The 24779-nt window shown below is 36.5% G+C and overlaps 1 protein-coding gene across 1 annotated transcript in view; it reads right to left on the bottom strand.

Annotated features, from left to right (window-relative positions):
* ESR1 (estrogen receptor 1) overlaps positions 1-24779 on the bottom strand; it is a 155555-nt gene that overhangs the window by 61752 nt on the left and 69024 nt on the right. Inside the window, 2 exon segments of the mRNA XM_071740589.1 lie at positions 2444-2560; positions 14819-15009. Coding sequence (XP_071596690.1) covers positions 2444-2560; positions 14819-15009 — 308 coding nt within the window.

Raw genomic sequence — 24779 nt, 5'->3', positions numbered from 1 at the left:
AGCTTGAGGTTGGGAGGCCATCAGAATTCAAAAATCGACAGAGTTATGTAGGTCTCAAGGTCGCTAAAAATGGACTAGCAGGCAAAAAATTGATTTTTTCATTAAAGATCTAGCATTTAACATTATAGCAAATTTTCACCACAGCCAGTGATTCCACCAGCCCTCTGTTGCACTAATCCCACTGAGCACTTGATGTTAAATCTGCCTTGTCACAGGTCAAAGGAAAGAAAGAGTGTAGCATGCTAGTAACTCCCCATAAGTAAATCCCCATTCATTTACCACACTGCAAAAATACTTGATTAAAAAATAACAATAAAAATAAAATGCTTTTAATTTCAGATGGAGGTCCCTTGGAGCCAAGTCATCATAAAGCCATTAAAATAATGAAGAAATTAAAAACTAGATCTGTACTGGAACAGAGATCACCTGGACCATACATGTGGTTGATTCTTCAGGATTGCAATTGCTGTAAAAACTCCATCTGGAAGCTGGGACCCTCCATCATGTGGAACAGTAAATTGGAATATAATTCTACAAATCAAAACAGAAACTGTCTTTGGTGGATCATAAATAAAATTAAGGCTACTCGTCCCTCCAACTCAGCCAAAAGAAAGAAGGAAATGACAAGGAGCTTATTCCATGTGACCACTTCATCCTCAGGTACAAACAGGGGTGTAGAGACTAAATAACAACATATAATTTTAAGGTCTTATGGGCTTATTCAGAATGAGAGAATGAATCATTTGGACAAAATATAACAGCTATAAATCCTTACTCAGACACTAACTACATCAGCAAAGATTCTGGCAGTCCATCTCTCAAAACAGCACAGTAGCAGATGCAGAAGAAAACACTTGCAAACATAAGAGGGCAGAGAACTCTTCAGTATAGAAAGAAGTTTTTAAAAGATGAGGGAACAGCAGGATGAAAAATAAGATAAAATTTCCACAGAAACTCATAAATAAGTGTTCCCACAGCACAACTCAAGAGACTCTTAAAGCCTGCATTTTTTTCAGAATGAAGCCCTGAAAACATATTTCAGTGTGTCCACTCTTACAAATAATACCTATGAACTTTTTATGCTGCATTAAGTGACCTTCTATGAGAAAAACTGTAGCACAGCAGCCATAGCTCGTAATGTGTTTCCACAGGAAGATTTTGTCAAGATTTTGTCTGGCTCATATTTACTGAAACTCAATAATCAATATCAACTATTATTCAGAATTTAAATGGTGGATAATGTCAAAACTTAACAGCTTTGAAAATTTATTAAGAAAAGTCAGCTTATTCAGTACAGAAGGAAAAATGAAATTTAGAGAAAAGAAAGATTACAGTTCTAATGACTCCAGTAGAACCTTGAATGCTTTCCTTCATTATGTGGATCAATAGTCAGAAATTATGAACCTGGTCTTGTAAATTGGAGGCTAGTTTAATAAACAAACAAAGAAAAAGCCCACAAACCAGCAAAAAACAAACAACAAAAAAAACAACAAAAAAAAAACCAAAAAACCCAACAACCAAAAAAAAAACCAAAGACAACCCAAAAGTGGTTTTGAACTGCCAGTTCCTGTAGTGACTGTAGAAATCTTACAGCATTGTAAATGGTAGATATAATTATGTATGGAACAGTAAAAAACCTAATAGAAAATGTGTCTTAGAGAAGAGACATTAAAATGGTACGGTGCATCATTAATTAAATAGATGTGAGTATATGTAAATGGAAATGTGTGAAATGAAAGATACAACACCATCAACATGAACCATAATGATACCACTTAGCTATAGTCTGCCATTTGCGCAAGAATCAATAAAATAATTTATTGGTGTTCTGCTTCAGCCTAAGTATTCACTATCTGATTCTCCTTCTCTGACATCATTATTACAAAAGTATGTTCCAAGAAATTGACATTTATTTCAGCTTTTATAAAAGGAGGGAGCCTTTAGTGTTGTTGGATGAAAATAATTCACATATAAAATCTGTGTACAGAACTGAAACAGAGGAATTACTTCCCTCTGCAGAAATCACAGAACAAGTACTACACATGCAGAAGTTTATTTTTAATAATAAGGGCTTATATGACACTATCAGTGCTTTTCACCGTGAACTGCAAAATGCTACAAAATATTAGCCTGAGTTTCATTCATTGTAATCTGTAGTTTACCACAAGACAATTTAAAAAATAATGAATTAAAAATACTAACAGGAGAAAACCTACTCCATTGAGGTCAATGTTCCTATTAATTCTGATGCAAACTTGAAGCAGAATAATACCATGATATCTGGGAGGTTTCTAATTTTTACTTAATGGCTCTGATTTAGAACACCTCTGCTCAATGAAATGAGGTGCTTCCACCTTTAGGAACTATGTCAGCTGTACAGTGAAGTTAAAAGACAAGAAGGAAGATACCAATGCTAAAGATCTGTAGATTGCTGTGTACATACCACCTTTCATCATTCCCACTTCATAGCATTTTCTCAACCGGCAAGCCTGGCAACTCTTTCTTCTGTTCTTGTCAATTGTGCACTGGTTAGTAGCAGGACACATGTAGTCATTGTGCCCTGTAAAACCAGAGGGAAAGCAAGGACACAGTTATACACAGACAAAACAAAACCACCTAAAATATTCTCTTATTTTTCATTGAGTATTTACTGCAGCTTCTAACATCTCTGGAAAAAGGTAAGGTTACTGTCAGGATTTACCATAAACATATTGATAGGGATAGTGAAACTAGCATCTATTCACAATGCATTTATCCACAAGGTCTTTAAAAGTACTATTAAAAAAAAATCATGACTTCTGTAGAACAATTAAAATTACAAACAATTAAAGCTCTCATGAAAGAGGATAGATTAATACAAACAATTCCCTTGAACTTCTTGTTCTTAACCTGAGAAACACAATGCCATCTGGTACACGTGTCTGTGTTGATAGCCAGCCAATAGACTGCACAAAATGGTTAATGGTTTATAGAATTAAAAGGACCTATGCACAGTTCATTTTTTATATCTACAAAAATCTGAGGCAGTTAAGAAAGAAACAACAACAACATAAAATAGAAGCAACAACCATTAATAATTGTATCTCAGGGATAAATCAGTCTCCAATTCCAATTGCATGTATACTGCTACATGCAGAAACCTAAACCTTTAATCATGATAAATTCTCGAACTGCCATATGCTTCAATTAAATTTGCTAATAGTACGATTTCTTTCAGAGGTCCATTTCCTCATTTATTATCCCTTACATCTCATTGCTCATTACAGATGTTTTCAGCATGCCCTAATTTGTTATGGCCAACAAGCCTGTATTCCAGTTTTCTCTCAAAAAATGTGTGCTTAAATCTGCTATAAAATTATTTTCCAACCATAGACAAAGTTCAGCAAGGACAAAAAACACTAAAACAGTATCCAAAATGATCTTATTGCTGCTCTGTATTAATCTAAACAAAAACACTATCCAAAATTATCTTATTGGTGCTCTCTATTAATCTAAACACAACCAAGGTACAGTACACAATGAAACAACTTTACTGCAGAACTGTTTGTTCTTTCCTCCAGGTCAAGGGATCAGTTGAGGTAGAGTAGGGGGGGGATTTGACAGAAGCCTTGGTCTCATCAAATCATCTATCCTTGACTAGAAATTAGAAAATAAAGTAAAAATTACTATCAGATTACACCAGGAACATCTGCTCTCTAATGCTACATAGCTGGGGTCCAATGAAAATAAGGAGCCAATCTGTAAACTTGGTAATATGGTGAAAGCTTTCTCAAATAGACAGAATGATTGTTTTTTACCTCTTCTTCACAGAACAGTATAATACTGGAAAAATCTGAATCCACAAGCTTTGCTCCAGGGCTAAGGTAAAAATATAGAACAGAAACACTACTTCAACCCCAGCATGAAAGAACATTTTAATTTTCAGTTTCTCTGCTAGGATACAGACTGTTCTATATCTATATTCAAAACATTTTATATGTAAGGGGAGGGGGGGGGAGTCAAAACAGCCTTGAGCTTACAAAAATGCAATATCTAAAGGGGAAAACAGCAAAAAGAGAAATCCATGTCCTTAAGAACATGCTCCTTTATTAGGTCACAGCAAAGAGCACCAAAAGATTCTAGCACCTGACATCAGTCACCAGCCTTGTTTTATAAGCCAAGCTATGAAATAGCGAGAGAAGACAGAAAACTTTAATTACTCTTTTTAAAAACAAAGACTTTGACAGAGTATCTAGTCTTCCTAGTGAAGTCAAAGGTAAATTCAGGAGGGAAACAAGCTCAGGCTCTGAATTCAGCAAGTAACTCAAAACACCTTATAGGTCTCTGCAAAATAAGCACATCAGTGTTCCCACTTAGGTGAAGGCTGAACACATTTGCCACCTTTGCTGGACTGGATGATGTTCAACTCTCAAAAAAACAAGTTGCAGTACGCACAAATCAAAAAACAAGTGGGATCTACATCAGCAAACCAGCCATCCTATTCCACTGTGCTTATGTGAGTTATTATCTTTTCTTTTGCTCTTAACCTAGATTTTCTTATACAAACTTCAAGCATTTGGGAACAGGAATTTGGTCTGTAGAACAGTACAAAAAAAATAATCCTGTTTGTGGTAGTTGAGCTAGTGTCTACTGAAGTTAATAGGATTCATAGTATCATATTTTATGTTGAAGTTTCATCTTAAATATACACTTTTAATGGTATCAAAATTAATCTCTTTTCATGCACATGACCTGCCATTAGACAATTTACTCTTCTTTGCCAGACTTTACAGAATAAAACCTGTAAAATTTTGAATGCAAAAAAAAAAAAAAAAAAAAAAAAAAAAAGATTTGTGTGTGAGAGGTATACTTCAGATTATGAGTGCTCTAGTAATGTAATTGTTTAGACTACATACTTGCTGCAGATATAAGAAGACGATAATGCACTTAATAGTTCTCATAATTTTTGGTTTAGTTTAACTGGCATGCCTTCAGGCGACTGAAAATGTAAGCAACCAAAAAAAAAAAAGTATGGTAATTAGAGTATGCCATAGAAACTATTGTCAAATTAATCAGGAAAGAATAGGTAAGAAGGAAGGCAGGAACCTCTAATGCTCCTCCACAATATTGTATGATTTCAAGTATTCAGTCACACAAAGTGAGGAAGGAAGTTTTCTTCACAATGCACAGACACAGACATCTGGGGCAGTTTAGCACGGAGTGGCATGGAAGGGAAAAATTAAGCAATATGTAACATGCAAAGATGAATTTTAAAGTGAAATAACAAAGTAATGATAACTCTGCTGTAAAGTGAGTTGCCTCTTAACCCACGTTTTATTTTGTCCTTCATCTCTCAACAAAGGTAATTCTAAACTATCTGACTAGGGATTTCTCACTGGTGGAAATCATCAACATGAAAGTGGAACACATCAAAAGATGCCCTGCTGCCTTGCACTTCATCTTCATGGTATACAAACAGTAATACTTGCTAGAAGAGAGGCTAATTAAGTCATTTGCATACTTGGTATCACTAAATTACCAAGAGGAGTGACCCTCTTAAAGGAGTGTATATGATTCTTTGCCTCCGTTGCATTATTGGGTTAAAATAAATTAACAGATAACCTGCACAAAAATTAAGCCATGAGTTTAATAGGGTAGAGGCCCTAGTTTAAATTCCCCACTTGTATGACTTGGACTGTCATGAGCTACAAAGTAGTTTAAAGAAGCTATTAGAGGAGCTTGAGAAGGAGCGGTCTGGTTTTCTTATGATATCCTACACACTGTACTTTTTAAAACAGTAAAAATAACATTAAGTGTTTTTACAGAACTATGCTAAATTCCTTCTAGAACAGGGTGCAAAGAAATGGCTCTTTTCTCAAAGCACTAATTTTAGATGGCAATCTTAATGATAACAACCAACAATGGAGAGGGGGAGGATGAGGAGGAAAATGTCAACAAGAAGATGGTGGCTGATGACTCTGATGATTCTGAGTAAGATGATTCTGAGTTTATTCTATACCACCCCTTTGTAATCAGAACTTTTCCTTACTGCACATGCAATGTGACTTTCTCCCATCACCACGAGTCACATGTCTCAGTATTTTTGTTCAGACACTCATCGCTATTAGTGTAAGGGTTCTCAAGATAGCTGTGGTGTATGCAACAGCGATACATGCTTGAAGCATTGTGGGCAGTTGATTTATCTGTGAGGGTTTCAGTCAGCAAAACACTCCATATCTTTTTAAACTTGAGTGTTCCTACATTGAGCAGAACATTTAAGCATCTGTGTACTTCTAGCAAGTAGTCCCAGCACAGTATATATAGTTAAGGTTAAGTACATGCTTGAGAGTTTCACGGAATGGCAGCTTTGAAAAGCTGTGTTCATTTTGTTCTTCACCCGCAAGCCTGAAAATTGGGATAATGTTAATGTAATGACCATAAGACTGTGTCCTGGGTTCAGCTGGGAAAGGTTAATTTTCACAAGAACCTGGGAAGGAACACAGCCCCAAACTATTCAAGGGGATACTTGATACGATGTGATGTCATGCTCAGCGTGTCATTCTGAGGGAATCGGCTGGGGGAGCATGGCATCATGGCTCGGGAAGAGGCTGGACATTAGGTTCCTAGTGGTTAGCAATTGCATTGTTCATCACTCACTTTGTATATTCTCTTATTAGCAGTATTGTTATTATTGTTTCTTCTTTCCATGTGTTGTCCTATGCAACTGTCCATATCTCAACCCACAAATTTTTACCTTTTTTGTTCTGATTCTCCTCACCATCCTACCAAGATGAGAGGAGTGAGCAAGTGGCCACATGGTGTTTAGTCACTGGCTGGGCCTAAACCACAACATACAGAAATTTTTTTTTTCTTAAATGTATAAACCCTTGCCATGTTATTTTCCAATAACCATCAAGATTAGCCTGAAGGAAGGATCAGTTTCGGCAGTAAAAACGTTGTTGAAAAAATGAACTAAAGAAACTGGCATGTCAGTATGCTTAATGACAATTTTACAAAGACAATAAAGAAATATTTTTGTCTTATGAATTTTGTATGACGTTTAAACTGGCGTAGTTGATTTGACCCACTATACATTTCAAACAAAGCCAGTAATAATTACTATCCTCTTACTAAAACATGCTTTTGTTTAATTATTCTTCTATTTTTAATCCCACTCAAATTTTTTAAGCTATTTTTTCTGTCTCCATTAGGCATCTGCCAGGTTCGCTATTACCTGTGAAAACAGGTCCTTCTGTGGTTTTATTCTGACAGTGAAATCAGCAGAATTTCATACATGTAGGTGAAGAGAAGGTTAGACTGTAAAATTTATTGAGACCTTAATGTACCAAGCAAGTGATGAGTGGGAAGACTGTAGATGAAAATCAAAACCTCGGAAAGAATTACCTCAAAAGCAGTTTTCAAAAGTAAGAAGAAAAAAGAAATAATAGCACCTGGACATTACATATGCTAACATTGTATGAGAAAATGTTGAATATAAAATAAAATTTTAATACCAGTGTTAAGTTAAAGTGCCCCAATAAAACTGCACTAACTGATTTTAAGATCCCCCACTTTCCTACCAGGTTTCATAAAGGAACAGAAGGTTATCTCTAATTCCTTTATAAACACAGACACTCACATTCACTGCTTCATTACTCTCAGACAAGGTCTTTCATTTTGGAACTTGGATTCTCTTTAGTAAATCCCCAGAACTGCTGAGATGATTAACCATTTTCTGTTTGTAAACTAGCAAGGCATTACTACATGTGACAGTAAGAAAAAGAGCCTAGAAGACAGTAAAACACACTTCTTTTGCATCCAGAGAAGAAGTCCTCCTTTTGCACATACCTTGGAAAGAAAGATCACAGAACAAAGAAGAATGAGAAAGAAAAAAGGTTAAAATGTATATATTGTGTTATGTTCTTCAGCTGTGTCATGTAGCTACTACACTGACTGTTCACCTTCTAGTGGAACCTTCTTGTCTTCTTAAATGTATGGATTCACACGAGCAGTTAATCCAAGCCAAAGTATTATGATACCAACCTTCCTTTTACTTTTCCATAATACTATTTCAGCTAACAGGAAAAATTGAGACAAGAATGAGAATGAGCATTGCATGAGGTTATCAAACCTGCTGCCATCTTACCAGTTGAATAATGCATCAAGATACACATTGAGAAATGCTGAAATACAAAAAGGAAAATGCTATCTGTCTTTATAAATGTAGGAATATAAAATTATATTTTCTGCTCCAGCAGACAATGTAAAAGTTTTTATTATTTGCCTTAGTCCCAAAATTTCAATTAGTGTTTCATCTACTATTTCAGGATTAGGATGCCATGTGCAAGGTCGACTTCTACCCCAGCTCCATTCCCATCTTTTTTTAATTTTAGGCAAAGTAACAAATAGGAAGTTTTTCCCTTGTGACAAATAAAAAGAGATGCCAAACCAGATCACAGTCTCTACAAAATAAATCTGTCAAGGAGTGCGACATCTAGATTCTCTTTCTCTATCTGATAAATTACAATTGTTTTAAATCCTTGGCACATGATTAAACCAACAGCTGTGTTAAAAGGAAAACTCCCACAATGTATTACTCACAACCATCCCAATATGATCCCTCCAGAGATAAAAAGTATCTTCAGAGATAGTCGTAGGCAAGCCATGGCCATCTTATTCCCATAGACTTGGAATTAAATTTCTTGTATTTTTAACTTCCCAGTTTATCTGAGCTAAAATGGGAAAGAGTGGAATTCTACTACAGAAAACTCCCACAGCTAATATAAACAGGCCAATATGTATTGAAAATTATTCGTGCTCTTAAAATCCAACCAAATTAGGAGCAAATAGCTCGTGCTCTTAAAATACGAGCAATTGTTATCAACAAAAAAATTAAAATAATGTCAGGTTTTGGATTTTGATAGGTCCTGTTGAATAAGTTTAACGACACTCTGGCACCTCAGTGATTCCTGGCTGCAAGGATCTGTAATGTATTTATCCTCACATTGTCCCTGTAAAGGAACTGCTGGTATTTGTGTTTTACTGGGGAGTGGAAAGGAGATGGAATTGTTGCTGCACAGAGCGTCCAGTGAACATGAGCCTTTCTAAGCAATGAATTTTTTTTACATAATTTGTTAAATTGTTATACTAATCTTTAACATCAGTACTTTGACAAATAAAAAAAAAAAATCCCTTTTATACCTATGTACTACTTTCTCATACAAAGTAGACCATAGTTATACTCTTCTTTCATTTACTGATACATATCTGTGCTCCTGGGTTTGCCTACTTATACCCTAACATCATCCATGCTCTACAGAAGAGCCATCCATTTGATAATCAGAAGAGCCAATGAAGATAACTCAGTCTGTTGTCCTGCATATATCTAGCCACATTTTACACTGGGAATAACTGTATTATCTACAGCAAAGAAAGTCCAACTATTTCAGCAATTTGTGACTAGATTAAATTGCATTTTGAGAGAAATACATAATCTTACTCAAAGAATTCAGACAATGAAATATATACTAAATTATATCAGCAGTTAATTGCCATGCTAGTACTTTTACAGAAACTCCAAACTAGTACAATACTTCAATAAAGTTTGTTAATAGTCTGCTTTTGGAAATCAATTACATCAAGGGTCACTTCATGCACTTCCAGCACATATATCATTTTAGTCCTCTTACACAGTTTTCTGGTTCTCTCTGGTTTGATTTCCACTTTTCAAAAGTGGCTGCAAAAGACAACTTAACCTACAGAAAGTCTTAAAGTTCATGGGAGTGAAACTTATGGAACCAGTTTAAATGGTTTTAATGGCAGGAGTCTACAAGATAAGAGTTCTAAATTATCTTGGCAAACTGGAGTTAGCACAGGGAGAAAAAACAGTGCAAAAGCACCAGTACAAATAACTGCATTAAAACGGGAATAATCATACAAAATAAGATAGGAAAGAAGTGGCTTCATCTCTAGAAATGTATGGCCGAGCTTATTGTGCATCAGGCATTGATTATGAGAAAGCAGTATCATGTTTTTGCAAGTATGGCAAGAATTACGGTGTGATGGATGTAAACAACACTGGCTGTACTTGATGCAAGCAATGGAGTTGCTGTCTTCTTAGCTGCAGGATGTTTATCAAACAGATTACCAAGATACCATGAAAACAGAAGACAATAATGGAAATTTGAAGGGAAGATTTCAGAAACCTCCCAAGCATTTGCTGCACTTACCTAAACACCCACTTATTAGGCATGTTTTACTGATGAAATCTTCCCCAAATTAGATAAAATATATAGAAATTATCATCACTACTTGCATTGGAGACTGAACCAAAGACTTTCAAGAAGGTGTTCCTCTGTCCTGTGAAGTTAAAAGAGTTCATAACACTCAAAGTCTGCTGCCAAAACTCCTACTTGATGGTCATAAGGCATAACTTCTAAATAAAAACCACGTTCAAGCCACACAGCTAAAACACTTCCTAGCTTCAAGAATTCCTTCGTTTGGGAGACCACTATATCTCTGTGATCAAGACATTATTGACAGGCTTCTGAAATCCCTCAGCACATCTATTCTTGCATTTTCAGATGCCAACATGTTCTTGCTGGATGGGTACTGCCTCCCATCATGCAGTGATTCTTAAGTGAATATTTCTGAAGTATCCCAGATTTTTTTTCTGAGTATACAGATGTGAGAAAAGACACAAAAGGTACACCTGAAGGGCATCAGAAAGGTATATGGAGGAAGTTGAGAACTAGAACTGGGGATTTCTAAAATGCCTGAGGAATTCTGAGAACAAGATACCCTCCAGTGTAAGCATCCACCTCTCATTTTCACTGAATTCCTTGTACTCCCACTGGGGGTTCTCAGCCCCACATTGTAGGCATTTGTTGGATGCTTTCAGAGATGCTAAGAGTAATTACTTCCTATCCTGTACCTTTTGGTGGCTATCCAAAAAATAGTAGATTTAGAAGGAGGAGGCTGGGGAAGGTGTAGGGTGTGAAAAGAGAATATATGACAAGGGGATCTTTAATTTGTATATGGCATTTGTAAGGCCGATGTTGAAACGTTTCATCCAGTTCTAACATCCAAATTTCAAAGAGGCTATTATGAGTGGTGTAGGATCAGAAAAGGTGCAAAGCCAAAGGACCCAGAAGATAGAAAGGTATCCAGCAGGATATAGAAACATTTTAGTTTTTAAGATATCCAGGTAATTTGATTGTGGCAAGTTAAGACTTAACTTCCTACAGGCTAGAGATACTAAATACCAAATCTTGTTCATGGATGAAATTTAAAAGACAAAGTAATTCAAATTAGAAACATAATTGTTTCAGAAGATGGGATGACTGGAATAACTAATCATTGAAAGAAAGTTCTTGAGCCCACAGATAAAGGCTCGGCATCTTCTAAAAGATTTCCCTCCATCAAGTAACCAGGCTTTGCACGTGATACCAAATAAGGTTTATATTGAGAGAAGACCAGGCTTAGTGAGATAATGACCCTTCTTGGTCTTAATTTTAGCAGAGAAGTACAGTGTGGTGTGATGTGACTGCTTGTTATACTTCTGAATTCAAATCAATTGACCAAGTACACTCCTAAAGGCTATATGCACTAGGTGAAGAATGGAGAACTCTTCTATCACCTAGCAACCCAGTGTTCTTGGTACCACATGATTTTCTCTCTTATGAAACCTTATACATATAATATCAATCTGCACAGAGTTTTCTGAAAACAAGGTCCCAAATCATATAAAAGAGACTGACATGGGCAGTTTCAGAAGGCAGCTAAGATTTACCACCCCACACCTGTTGTTTAAACAAAATTGAGCATTTGCACATATTGAGAGACAGATAATAATTCAGGTTACCTTTTAAGCTTTAAGTATTAAACAGAAAAGAAAAACAACAATTCACCACACATTTCCAGAACCACTTCAGCTCTCCTGGATAACAATGCAGCTATCCACCTCCTCCTCATGTAAAGTCCAATGCAGGTGAGAGTTTTCAGATTTTAAATATATATTTATGCGAGCAAGCATAGATACCTCAGATATCACTGAGAATAACAGATATATACAGGAAGGAAACTGATTACCCCATACAGATAGTTCATTGTTCATGTCTGTACTCACTTTTCCTGTGTTTCTATTAAGAGCCATATAGAAAGCTTGACTACAGTCTATTAATATCAAAGTGCACTATAGCATTTCTCATATGAACTCTCTGATGGGAAACATAAAAATGACCAATAATCTCTGCATCTGTATAGATACTGAGAAATGCAGGAGAGCAAATCACAAAAGTAGCATGAACATCTTGCATTTAAAGAAAAGCACACTATAAACAGCAACAAAAATCTTTGTTGAAAGCATTCTCTGTTAATTTTGTTTATACAAACTGGTCCTGTGTACCTCAAGACAATTTCATCAAATGATACCAAGGATTTTTTTTACCCCTCTTTAGGAATGCATACAATACATGCAATTCAGATATAATAATATTTAGTTTACACATTCTTCTACACATACACATACATGTTAGAAGCATTCATTCCCAAATATCAATCACAACCTATTTAAAATCTTACCATCTGCAGAGTAAATGGCATGTTTTCTCATTTGTTCTAAATCTAAAAATTACTGTGATTGTTATAAACTGGATACAAGTCCAGTGAGAATATGTAATCATTGAGGTAGAGACCCCTTCTATATCCAGTAGGAAATTTTAAAAGTCCCTTACTTCATTAAGAATGGTTAACTATGACTTTAAAAGTCCTTGAGAGGGCTTTGCATACCACCTGAGGTCAAGTAATCACAATTCTCTCATAAGTGCTCATACTGTTGAATTACTTTCTTTATAGTAGAGGAAGTCATTTTTAGTGATGCCTGCTAACTACAGAAGAGGTGGATCAGCTACAGAAAGTACAGACAAATTTAATGAACAGGATCAGAAGTCTAGAAAGCTCATTCTATTGAAAAAAGTGAGATTGTTTAGTCTAAAAAAGAGAAGACTGAGGAAAGATATGATAACACTCTTCAACTATGTGAAAGGTTGCTGTAACAAGCCTCCTTCATGCCCACAAGAGACTGGGCAAGAAGCAATGAGCTTAAATTAGAGTAAACATGGCTTAAAGATTAAGAAGGGCATTTTACAGGGCACTGGAAAATTAAGCTTTAAATTTCTAAAGACTGCCATCATGTTACTTAGAGAAGTGTAGCATGAACTAGATCTACTAATCAGCATGCACGGTAGCACAAACAGATAACAGATCCATTGTGGAGGACCACACCATTTGTCCACATGAAGACTAAGGAAAAATCCAAGTGGTCATACAGAACCATGGAACTCAATGAAACAGATTCATTTCTTCTTCCATAACAGCCAAATCTGAAGATCTGTACTGTACATTACTTGATAACTAACTCTTACTTTTGCTTAGGGCTATTCGAGTTTTCAGCTTGTTGCTGACTTAGTTCAGTTAGAGTACAAGGACAGCATTCCAAAATTCTAATAATTCTGATTTGTTCAGGGGAACTCAAATGAAAAATAATGAAAGATGCTCAATATGAGAGCTGTTTTACCCATGTGACAAGCTCAGGTAAATCATTCTGATATTGAAAGGAAAGTATTTCACCCTTTGTTCCTCTAGCATTGCTTATGTTTGACCTCTGGCTGTAACCACACTCTTTTATAAAAATCATTTGGATGACTGGAAAAGGAGAAAAACAACTATTAGTTAATCACTGACATTCAAATCATTTCATCAATATCTACCCTGCAGTGAATCTTTCATTTTCTTTAATGCAGGGAAAATTCTAAATTGAATGATTGAAAACTTACTTAAGTCACCTCAGTGGTAGTCATGCAACAAAGCAGCCAATAGTCACACCTTGTGATATGTAAAGCTGATCCTTGCCACATTTACTTCAAAAAAAAGAGAGATAGGGATTTTTGTGCTCTTATATTACCTGGATATTTTTACAACTACAGAAAATTAAGTAAAACATAATGCCTTACTAGTTTTCTGCTTTGAAAGGAAGAAATACGTTTTATCTTCTCTGAAATAAACTTAAATACTGAACAGTACCCATATTTTCAATAGAATCATACTTCTTACACAGTTAGCAAATGTTGAACAAAGCAAAAATATATCTATTACACAGAGTGACAGGCATTTAAAACAAGAATTATGTTAGTCACAGTAACCAACACAGTCTCTGTTAGATACCCTTTACTCCACTGGACACAAAGCATGGTATACTTTTAGCCATGACAAGATTTTGAAATGAACTATTCTTTATGTAGTCCAGAGCACTGCTTTACTGACAGATACAAATGCTCTTTCATCAAGGAGACCTTCCTTTCCATATTGGTTCTTAAAATACATCTCACATCTTCAAGGAGCTGAGATTTGGATTGAATCATCTTGCTAATGGAGCACTAAATTAAGATTAATAAATCAATCAGCGTGTATTATTTTCATCTAACATGGAATTCTCAAAAAAAAAAAATGTTTTGGATAAGAACTTAATCACAGGAAAGAGATGTACACAGAGTGGTCACCTTGATCCAATACAGATTTTTAAATTAGATTTCTCACTGACTCCATGATAGACATACCTAAACCTAGGGCAACACAGAAGCTTTTCTTCCTTTTACTTTTTCTGACTAAGTAAAAATATATACCTGTTAGAAGCATTCACCAAGTTCAGAGACAAAAATATATGGGAGAGCAAAGCTAATTAAAACCCAGCAAATGTTATTGTCCTGGGTTCAGGTTGCAATTTCTAGTAGCTTCCAAGTTTCCTCAAGAGTAAAGGTGATTCACTTGAACAGTATTTTACCTTGAATACTCCTTTTGAAGAAAGCTTTGCAGCCTTCACAGGACCAGACTCCATAGTGGTAGCCTGAGGCATAGTCATTGCAGACAGCACAGTACCGGGTCTCCTTGGTGGATTCCATGGACAGGCTCCCTTTCTCACTGGTGCTGGACATCCTCTCCCGGATGCTGTGGCGCCTGCTATCAGAGCTTGGCCTGTTAATAGGAAAAAAAAAAAAAAAGATAAGAATGTCTCAAGACATTACAGAGGAAAACAAAACAAAACAAAAAGTTAAAATCAGCTTTTCTGTGTATCTGTGTGCATCTGCTCCTATCCGAAAAGTTCAATACAACTGCACTAACAATAGATTGGTTTAGAACCTGAGGCAAAAATCACTTAATCTTTGTACCTGAATTTGCAAGTCACCTAAATTATTAACTGGGCTATTTCCAAGTATTATTGGCCAATTAGAGATGCAAACTTTCCTAACACTGTCAAAAATACAATACCATATAAAACAGTCTCTATTCTCATTGCAATACCACTTTCACAAAAATTAAGGAGTGGTTTTAACATCACAAGAAAACTCACAAGGTATTTAAAGTTGTTGCCAAAGAATTTTTGTTCTGGTAGAATTTTTGTTCATGTTACTAGACATGTCTGAGACATTACTCAGCATCCTAGACATTCACACGACCCACATGTGCTGTACGCTGCTGAATGAAAACCAAACAAAACTATAGTATAATGGCAATGGATTCACATCTAGTAAGAGATTTTTATGAGCAGCTGCTGCATGCATGGTAAACGATATTCAAAAACTGAGGGGATATAAAATTACCAAGACAACCAGCAGTGAACTCAGGTTGCTCCTGTAAGGCAAACAGCTCTTGCAAAGCATGCTTTCCATTAAGAGTCTGCACTACAACTTGTCCAGGAGATAAATACAATTGGCTGTGACAGCATCATACAGGCTAAAGCAATAAGAATCCTACAGTTTATGGTAATTATCCACTTACCATGCATGTTTTAATTGCTGATTAGTAAACTGGTGGCTATTATCTCCCCAGAGTCCAAACATTTTCTCTCACATATCCTGGGTTTGAACCTGGGAAACTGGGGGCTCTCTCTTTGAGGTTTCTGCCTACATACCTAAATTTCTCTTACTGCCTTCTTCAGCACAGCACAATTTGTCATGTTTCAGTGAACTGAGGTGCCTGACACCAGAAGTACCTTTGTGCTCCATACCAGTACTCCTCAACAACTTTCTGATTCCTTATATGCTCAGCTATTCTCTCATCTCACCCAAGTTCCCTGACATCTCCTTCTCCTGTCCATATAAACACCCAAAAGCTCTCTACTAGCCAATGCCATGTGGATGCTCTCACACATGCTGTCAGCCATCTCCTCAAAGCTTTTTATATATTTCTGTCCTCAGATATGATATATTCTCATTGAACACCTCTGGATGAATAATCTGTTAGTAGAGAAACATGAGGCTTTGGCACGTTAGACACTGCTACTGGCATCATTCAGAAAAAAAGGCATTTTTTTAAACCTGAAGCTTAAAGCCTCATAGAACAGCTAATTTTGAATATTTATTTAAGGTTTTGTTTCACTGGGACTTGTGCAAGCCAGAAGAAACTAAATGGTGAAGTACTAGGATGGCACAACTCTTAGCTGTGATTTTTAGTGAGAGTGGAAAGCTGGAGAACCTTGCAGTTCTCACAAAAGGAATTTAAGAAAGCAAATAGCAAAGCAAAACAGCATTGTGTATTTTAGATGTTAAAATGTGAAAAGTAAAATCAACATCATTAATAAACCATCATGGATTCAACATGTCCATGGTTTATGTAATGACCTTTTTCAACCCACCAGATCTGGGTAGGTTTTTCTTATCCTTCTCCAAGTCCAAAGTTTTCCTTTGAATTTGCTTTATCTCAGTGCCTCATTTAACTGATGACTTTTTTTTCTACTGAGCAGTGATCAAAGCTGCTGTTTCTTATCTTCTCCCCATTCTCTCCTGCCTGCAGCAAGATCACCTAACGCATCCACACGGTACAAACTTAAATTAACCACAATGTGACTTTTTAAAGATCCTTTTAGGTGTATATAACTACAGCCATCCTCTAAATATTTAAAGGAAATTAGCAAGCAATCGAATAACTTTCAGTGTAATTGCAATAGCAGTAGATGAAACTGTTAGGTGTACATGAACACCTGACAGATGTTCATGGATTTGGAAATATTTTTTTCAAACCTTCTACAAATACCTAAGACAAGAATACTTTTATAAAATTATTATGAATAAGAAATAAAAATAAATAATAGTTTAAAAATTTTTACCTTTTAAAAAGGCACATTAAAAACAGTAAAAGGAAGAAAATGTCACATTGCAGAACAACCACATATCACTGCAAGTGTGCAGAGATTTTCCAATACCATGCACTCACAAACAAATTTACTAAAGCAATCCTGGTTTCCTAGCTGCATATGAAAGAAAATAGTTTCAGCTAATAGGTAAAACCAAAATAAAGAAATATCAAAATGTACTAGTCATTCATTCCAAATAATTTAATTTTTCAACTTTTCAGAATATTTGTCTTCACTGAGATCAAGACAAATATATTTTAAATTTGTATTTAATCAAATAATAGTGATATTTAATAATTATAATAAATGATAATAGAGGAAAGAGAAAAAAAATCTATCTAGAAATTTTTTTTATCTCACAAAAAATTTACTTTCCAAAGAAAAGAAGATGCATAAACAGTAACAAGGAAGATGCTGTAAAAGCAGACATATTCTGCCATGCTGTTTGCAGGGAGTGTGTCCCACAGGGTCTGTCCATCCACAGTCACTGAACAGTGGCCTCTTTGTCAGAGGCAGGCTGCAGGCAGAAGCAGCAAGACAGCTCACTCCCTGTAAGCACCCACAGGATCCATGGCCCAGGGGTCACAGCCAGGCAGGGGTACGGCACCACATGATGGGATCACACCTGCACCTAAAGAATGGTTTGAGTTGGAAGAGACCTTAGAGATCATCTAATCCAACCTCCTGCCATGGGCAGGGATGCTTCTCAACTAGACCAGGTTGCTCAAAGCCTCATCCCACCTGGCCTTGAATACCTCCAGGGAGGGAGCGTCCACAACCTCTCTAGGCAATCTAGTCCAGAGTCTGGTTTGCAGTCTTTTGTGCAAACTGGCCTTTCAGAGCCATCACATCCCACTTGTGAACCACAGTGGGAAGTGTATTAAAATACCCCTAGCCTCATCCTCCCCAGAACTAACATCCTGCTACCCCTTTTCATTTATACAGTGGAAATGAAAACTGATAATAAACTAACTGATGAACTTGGGATTATCACAACTCTAGTACCTACTAGAGGAGGCGAGGAGGTAATATTTTCTGGGAAAGACTATCCCCATACCACAGAGCTTGTTAAATCAAAATAACATCTCAAATTTCATCCAGAAATCAGCTGCTAAATAGTGTACATGACAGACCACTGATTCTGTTCTGACAAAAAACAACAGTCTGCTCTTCATCCAGTTTTCAGTTAGGTTTCAAGGGTTAGCCTTCTGGAGAACATAGTGCAACAACTTAACCCAACTTGAATAACTTTGGCAAGATCATCATTCCAAAAATACAATAGCAAAACCTTTTCAGCAATTTCCTTTGTAATCTATGCAAACAATAACACACACACGCACACAAAAAAACCCCAGAAGTTCTTGTCAACTATGCTTACCAAAGAGAAACACAAATCAAAAAGAAAGAAAACCCCAGATAAAGCTCTCCCTCCAAAGCCCCCACCAAAACAGAACAGATTAGAAAGCAAAAAACTTCTCAGGATTTACTTCTTGTTTCCAAGTATAACACAGCAGACATAAAATGGAAAGAGTTCTGGAACCCACAGAGCAGAAGAAACTTGTCTTCCCCACTTGCATGTTTGTCCACATAAGTCACACAAAGTCTGCTCTTTAATAGCTGTTTTAGCAAACAAGACAACTCTGCTATAAACATTCACTCATCACCTGCAGCTCTGAATCAACCCAAAGATCATTAGCACCATATTGGCTGCAAGGTAAAAAAGAATGTATACATGAGGGAATTAGTTTTGTAATGTAAATTCAGTTTTTATACCACTGGAATCTAAAACGAAGGGAGGATGAATTTAGGATAAGATGGCACCAAATCCACCCCACAGCCCAGTTTATTCATAACTTCAGTTTTTCTCAAATAATGAGATCTCATAGGTAGGAAGGCTTAAGGGAAGAGTTATTTAAGCACTTAAAGGAAATTCTATTTCTATTCTATTTATATTCTCTATTCTATAGAATCTCTATAGATCTCTATTTCTATTCTATTTCTATTTCCCTGAGAAATTCTATTTTCTTTTAATTTACTTTCATACAAGGAACTTTAATGTGCAGCTGTTAAATCCTTCTTGCCAGAATTCATGGAAGCTCCAATTGTAAGAAGCCTCAAAACCGAGGGCCATTTTAAATGCAGTCAAGGTCTAGAGCGAATGCTTTTCCACACACTATTCAACATGAAATTAACTTGCTGTTAGAATATGAATTACTATATGGGGCAAACTATAGATAGAAAATTATTTGGACGGAATTAAGTGCTTGAAAATACTTAAATGGCATCCCAAGGAGAAGTACTGCAATAGGAATGGCTAAGTATTCAACAGAAAATTGTCAAGTACATTAAGCATCTCAAATCTGTATTCTCAGAAAGTAGCTCCAATGAATCTGAAGTCATATGCCATCCAAAAGAAAAACCTAGGCTTAAAGAAAATACCCCAAAATATCTAGGGTTGTACTTAAGCTAAATACAAACTGACAATGGAGAAAGACCTACCCATTGCATGGACAGAACCACAGAGTATTTTTAGGCTAGATGGGACCTCAGGAGGTGGCCCAATGCCAAGCCAATGTTGGCACAAGATGTGCTACATCAATGATGGCGGGTTCCAGCAATGGATCTGAAAGTCAGCATCCCTCCATGGCTGATATTCCTTTGGCAATGAACATCAACTGAGGCTCACCTCAGGGCCTGATAGCCTGGGACTCCTGTTTCTTATCTCTGAGCATGTTTTCCTCACAGATAAACTCACTTCCTCCTCAAAAGAGGATGGTTTCATCTGTGCTGCTAAGGCAGAAGGACCCTTACATAGCTCCTGTTTCAGCCATGCCCTAGGAGATAATTACTCAGCTAGGGCAAACTGCCTGGGAGTATCAAGCTATTGAGCAGTGAGTGCCTTTGAGCTGGTGTTTGCACCTGTGACCTGGCCTAGTTTAGGTACATAATATACACGCAGGCCTTTCTTACCCCTCTATCATGTTTATTTCCAGACTATCAGCACATTGATGTCTCTGGCTGTAGCATCACAAATGAGTATGATAAGCATTTCCCTTAGTCAATGATGACATTGTTTCCAGAAGAGTGTCTACCTCACCAAACATGATATTTAAGGCCATCTAGAATTCCATGGAATAAACATAGATGTGACAATAAGCTGTAGGATGAAAAGGAGCTGCCTGTAAGTCAAATCTCTATGTAGACTGCATGGCAAGCCCCTTCTCTTCCCTCTCCCACAGCCTGAATTTACTCAGCTTTCTGAAAAATGTGGAAGACCTTCTTGGACATGACAGAGGGATGGGAGGTGAGTTTAAAAGAGGAGCGATCTTGGTCTATTTGTCAGTGCAGATTTAAATTTATGCCAAAAAAAATTCTTTGGAATAAATACTGATAAATTAATTTGGTTTAATTCTATTTATTTCTGCTGCTGGAATCTAAACTACAGTTCACTTAAAGGGTAATTTTTATTAGTTTGAAGTGAAGAATAGTGGTGTTACTGTATCTCACAAAGTATCCCAGAATTCAAAATGTTCTCAAGCATTAGCAATTTTCTGGTTTGGATTTGTTTTATTGGGGAGGGGAGGTCTGGGGGTTTTTTCTTTTTTTTTTTTTTTTTTTTTTTATGCACAGAAGGTTAATAATTTCTTCCTGTACATAAGGTGAAGAAAAACCTACACACATGCTTTATACGAATATACATTAAAAGAAGACTAAGATTTTAAATACAGTGAATGGCTAAACTGTAACTTGCAAATGCAACTGAAACCCTCATTTATCCCTCCTTTGCCTATGTATGTTAACTTTACTTACCATACTTTTCTTACCATACTTTACTTACCAGGATCACAGGGCATCAACTCATCAGTGAATAAATATAATTTCCTAAATGAACAGTCATTCTGTCTTTGGGTTTTTGAGGGTTTTTTGTTTTGTTTTTTTGGTTGGTTGGTTGGTTTGGTTTTTTTTTGGTTTTGGTTTTGGTTTTTTATTCTTCTTTGTTTGTTTTCTGTCTGCTCAGTGTCTGGTGCCTTACTATCAGCACACTATCCAAATCTCATTATAATATCAGAATTAATTTATTTCTGTTATTTCCATGCCACCATAGCATTTATGAGGTTGACAGGTGCTAATGAATGTATTTTTCCAGTACCTTCATGAGTTGAAAGGATAAAAAATGAGGTCAAGAGATTTTAAGGGCAGAAGTACGTCATGTGCAACCCAAGTTTTTTAAGTACACACCATTAAATACCATTTTGAATGTTCAGAGTGCTACTTCCCTTGTCTGCAATTACAAGGGCAAATTTTCAACTCTTACAAAAGTCAAACTGTGGAACTTAGATTTAACAAAAAGAAAATTACAATACAACATCACTACTTATGAGGAGTTTTCTGTAAATGGTTTCTGAAATTCACAAAATTATTTGTTGCAAAATTAGACAGTGAGTTTAGGAAGAAAGACAGGTTAGAAATTATCTGCCTTCACAAAACACTTCTTGACATTTTTGCCTCATTCCTGTTTTGGTTTTTTTTAGTTAGCATTCTTTGTGAGAAATTAGTCAAAAATTTACAGTGACATATTTCACTATATAAACATGACACAATCCAGAGTTGATTCCTTTCATATATTGAAATATCAGTCTACTTAGTATTACCTCAAAATTGTGAAAATAATTATTACAATAATCACACAGGCACACGGGGGCCAAATAAGATTTGCAGAGGTCAGCTTAATTTGGGTTTATTAAAAATACAGGTTTGCAAATATCATTTCTGTGTCTAGCATCTCAGCTCCTAAAGTGGACATCTGGAAGAACAAAATGTTATTCCTTCACCTTATATTTATAGTCACAGACAGCAGGGCTGGGACATGTAGGGGAGCTTCCCACTTGCACTAAGGTATCAGGCCATGACAAGAGATCACTCTCATTCCTGAGCAGAAGAGGACGTCAGTGATACCTGCTAACAACTGTTAATAGTGACGCTACACTACAGATCCTTTATTCTACTCCAGTTTAGGAGAAGCAGGAAAAGCTAGTAAGTATGCAGAGGTTGCTGCTGCCAGCGTCAGTGGGAATGTCCCCTCTGTCCTCCCACAGCTGTTCTTTGCCAAGTTTCATTTGACCCACCCAGTCCCATGCTTACACTTACCTCCACCTTTGGGGTTTTTCTTTCAGTCTTAGTCCCCCTGTCCAGAAATTACAAACTCCTCTCTTCTGGAGCCTGGCTACTTCTCCCATGCCCAGAATCTCTGCAGGCATCTCACCCAAAGCTCTCCTCTCCCCATCACTACTTATTTTCTTCCTGTCCTGGACAGGAAGGTTCCACTTTTTTGCCTCTCTCTGTACCCTTGTAACCCAGTCTGCCAGGAGTATTTAGCTCCTGTTAATACATAATCTTGCTTTCCTTTGACCTGCCTGACAAGTTCCACAAATACATACTAAGCTTTGTAAGTAAAGAAGGATTGATATACCCTATATATTATACATATATTATGTATTTTTTACCAATTCTGAACTTGGAATTTTTGAAATTAGGTGGTAAACATCTCATTATGAGTGCTATGAACTATCAACAAGAAAAACTACGTTTAAGTCAATCTAAACAGAATTAAAGCAGTTCGAAAACCCCACCTAACTCAGAAAACTTTTTTCATAATGCCTTTAAAACTATGACATTTCATTAACATATTTGGCCTTGACTTGTATGATTTGACCTTCTGTCTATTCTTCTCTGGACTGACACTGGACTTCTAATGAGCAAGCCCTCCTCTCAATAACCACTCCCATTGGAGCCCTGAGATTCTGACACTGCTCATGCGCTAAACAGAGATGTAAGATGTGAGAAACACATCTTTGAAGAACCAACTAAGGAATGCTATGTGGCCATAAGATATGATAAATGCCATAATATTTCTTGCCAGAATTTCATTCATGAAAAAAGAAAAGAAAGAAAGCACCTTGTCCTCTTATTAGTGTTTTGAAGACTATTGAAATCAGCACAGAAACATAATTACTGCAAAGAAAACATTAAGAAAATCCATCCTTTTTAATTTCAAAGGAAAAAAATATTTGCTGTGGGAAGGTTTTTATTCCAAAAATCTCAATTTCAAAAGTTATGACAGGATTATATTCAAACACCAAAACATTTTTTTTCATGCAATATACACTTAGAATGAATTAACATGTATATAATAACTAAAAAGAACCTTCAGATATATTTATAGACACAGTTCTAAAGGGTTTACTTGATGCAGAATTTGCTGCTAGAAAGCTGCTGAGAAAGTAGTTGAATTGTCCTGCAGTCTCAATGGGAAAGTGAAAGAAAGAGACTTACAGAAATTACATGCTCTGCAACCATTATATAGTAGTATTCAGTAAATCAGGGACAAAATATCACTTAAAGACTATTTATCTAGACTTACCCCATGGGAACCTGTTTTAATGTTTTTAGAACATTTCCAATGATTAAGCCTCTCGCTGTGGACTGTTTGCTGCTTCACTACCTCATGTCCACCCTAAAACCTCTTCTCTGCAAATTAAGCTCATTCATCCTCAGCTATTTTCCATTAGCCCAGACAATAATTCAGCTGCTGCTCTTTTAGGGCATATTTTCCCTTTGTAAAGTTCCTGCTATGCCACCTTTCAGCCTCCAACATTCCCTACAGAGTCTCCTCTAATTCTCTCATTATCTTTCTCCTCTCATCAGGACTTTGCTTGACCCTCAGTGGGCCTAAAACTCTGAAAGGCCTCATCAGTCTCTCCAAAAAAAGCATGTTGACTTTTTAATCTTTTTTTTTCTAAAATTAGGTGGTAAACACAGAAGATAATTTACCATTTCTGAAAAAAAGATTACTCTGTTGACTCGTGCTTAGCTTGAGATCTTCTCTACTCTTTTGATTTCTTCCTTATTCTACAGTCCTTTTCCGTACTTAGAAATTCCCCAGTTATTGTACTTGTGCATTGGATCTCTCCTTCCCAAAAGCTGGGCACTGCACTGGCCCTTAGTGAGCTGGTGAAACATTTAATGTTTCAGATCCTGTTATGGTAAGCAGCACTAGAAAAATGTTCTCTTACACAGTTACACTTTAGGTGGCCCATTTACCCATCTATACTGCTTTTAACAACTGGCAGATACCATTTGCTTATTTAAATATTAACTGCACTGGTTTATCTTTGAAGTAAGATCTCTGCAAATTATTGTTTTAATGTATCTTTTGAATCACTGATCACTAGATAATCCTCCTACTCTTTTAGGAGCACTGCCAGTGAAATAAATATTTTGATCCAATTCCCAAATAATCACCAGCCAACTTGCTCAGAGTTTCTCTGTGCCTTTCTGCCTCCTGCCAGGCACAGTTTTTGCCTGGGCACTGTGTCTCCAAAACCATCTCCCTCTTTCAATTAGGCAATTCCACAGGCTCTGGTCTATGAAGAGTCATCTAATCTGAGGAAAAACTTTAATCCACTTTCTAAAAGCGTGCCAGATTTGATGAAAAAGCTGCTGACGGACAAAGTGCCTCTGGACACCACAGAGATATTATTTTCTGGCAGCAGTACACAAATGGTGTGTGGCTGTGGGGCTCTGGGGACAGAAGGAACAGGGGCCTACATGT

This window comes from Heliangelus exortis, chromosome 3, assembly GCF_036169615.1.
Source record: "Heliangelus exortis chromosome 3, bHelExo1.hap1, whole genome shotgun sequence".
Classification (NCBI taxonomy): Eukaryota; Metazoa; Chordata; class Aves; order Apodiformes; family Trochilidae; genus Heliangelus; species Heliangelus exortis.
This window is presented reverse-complemented; position numbering and strand designations above follow the sequence as displayed.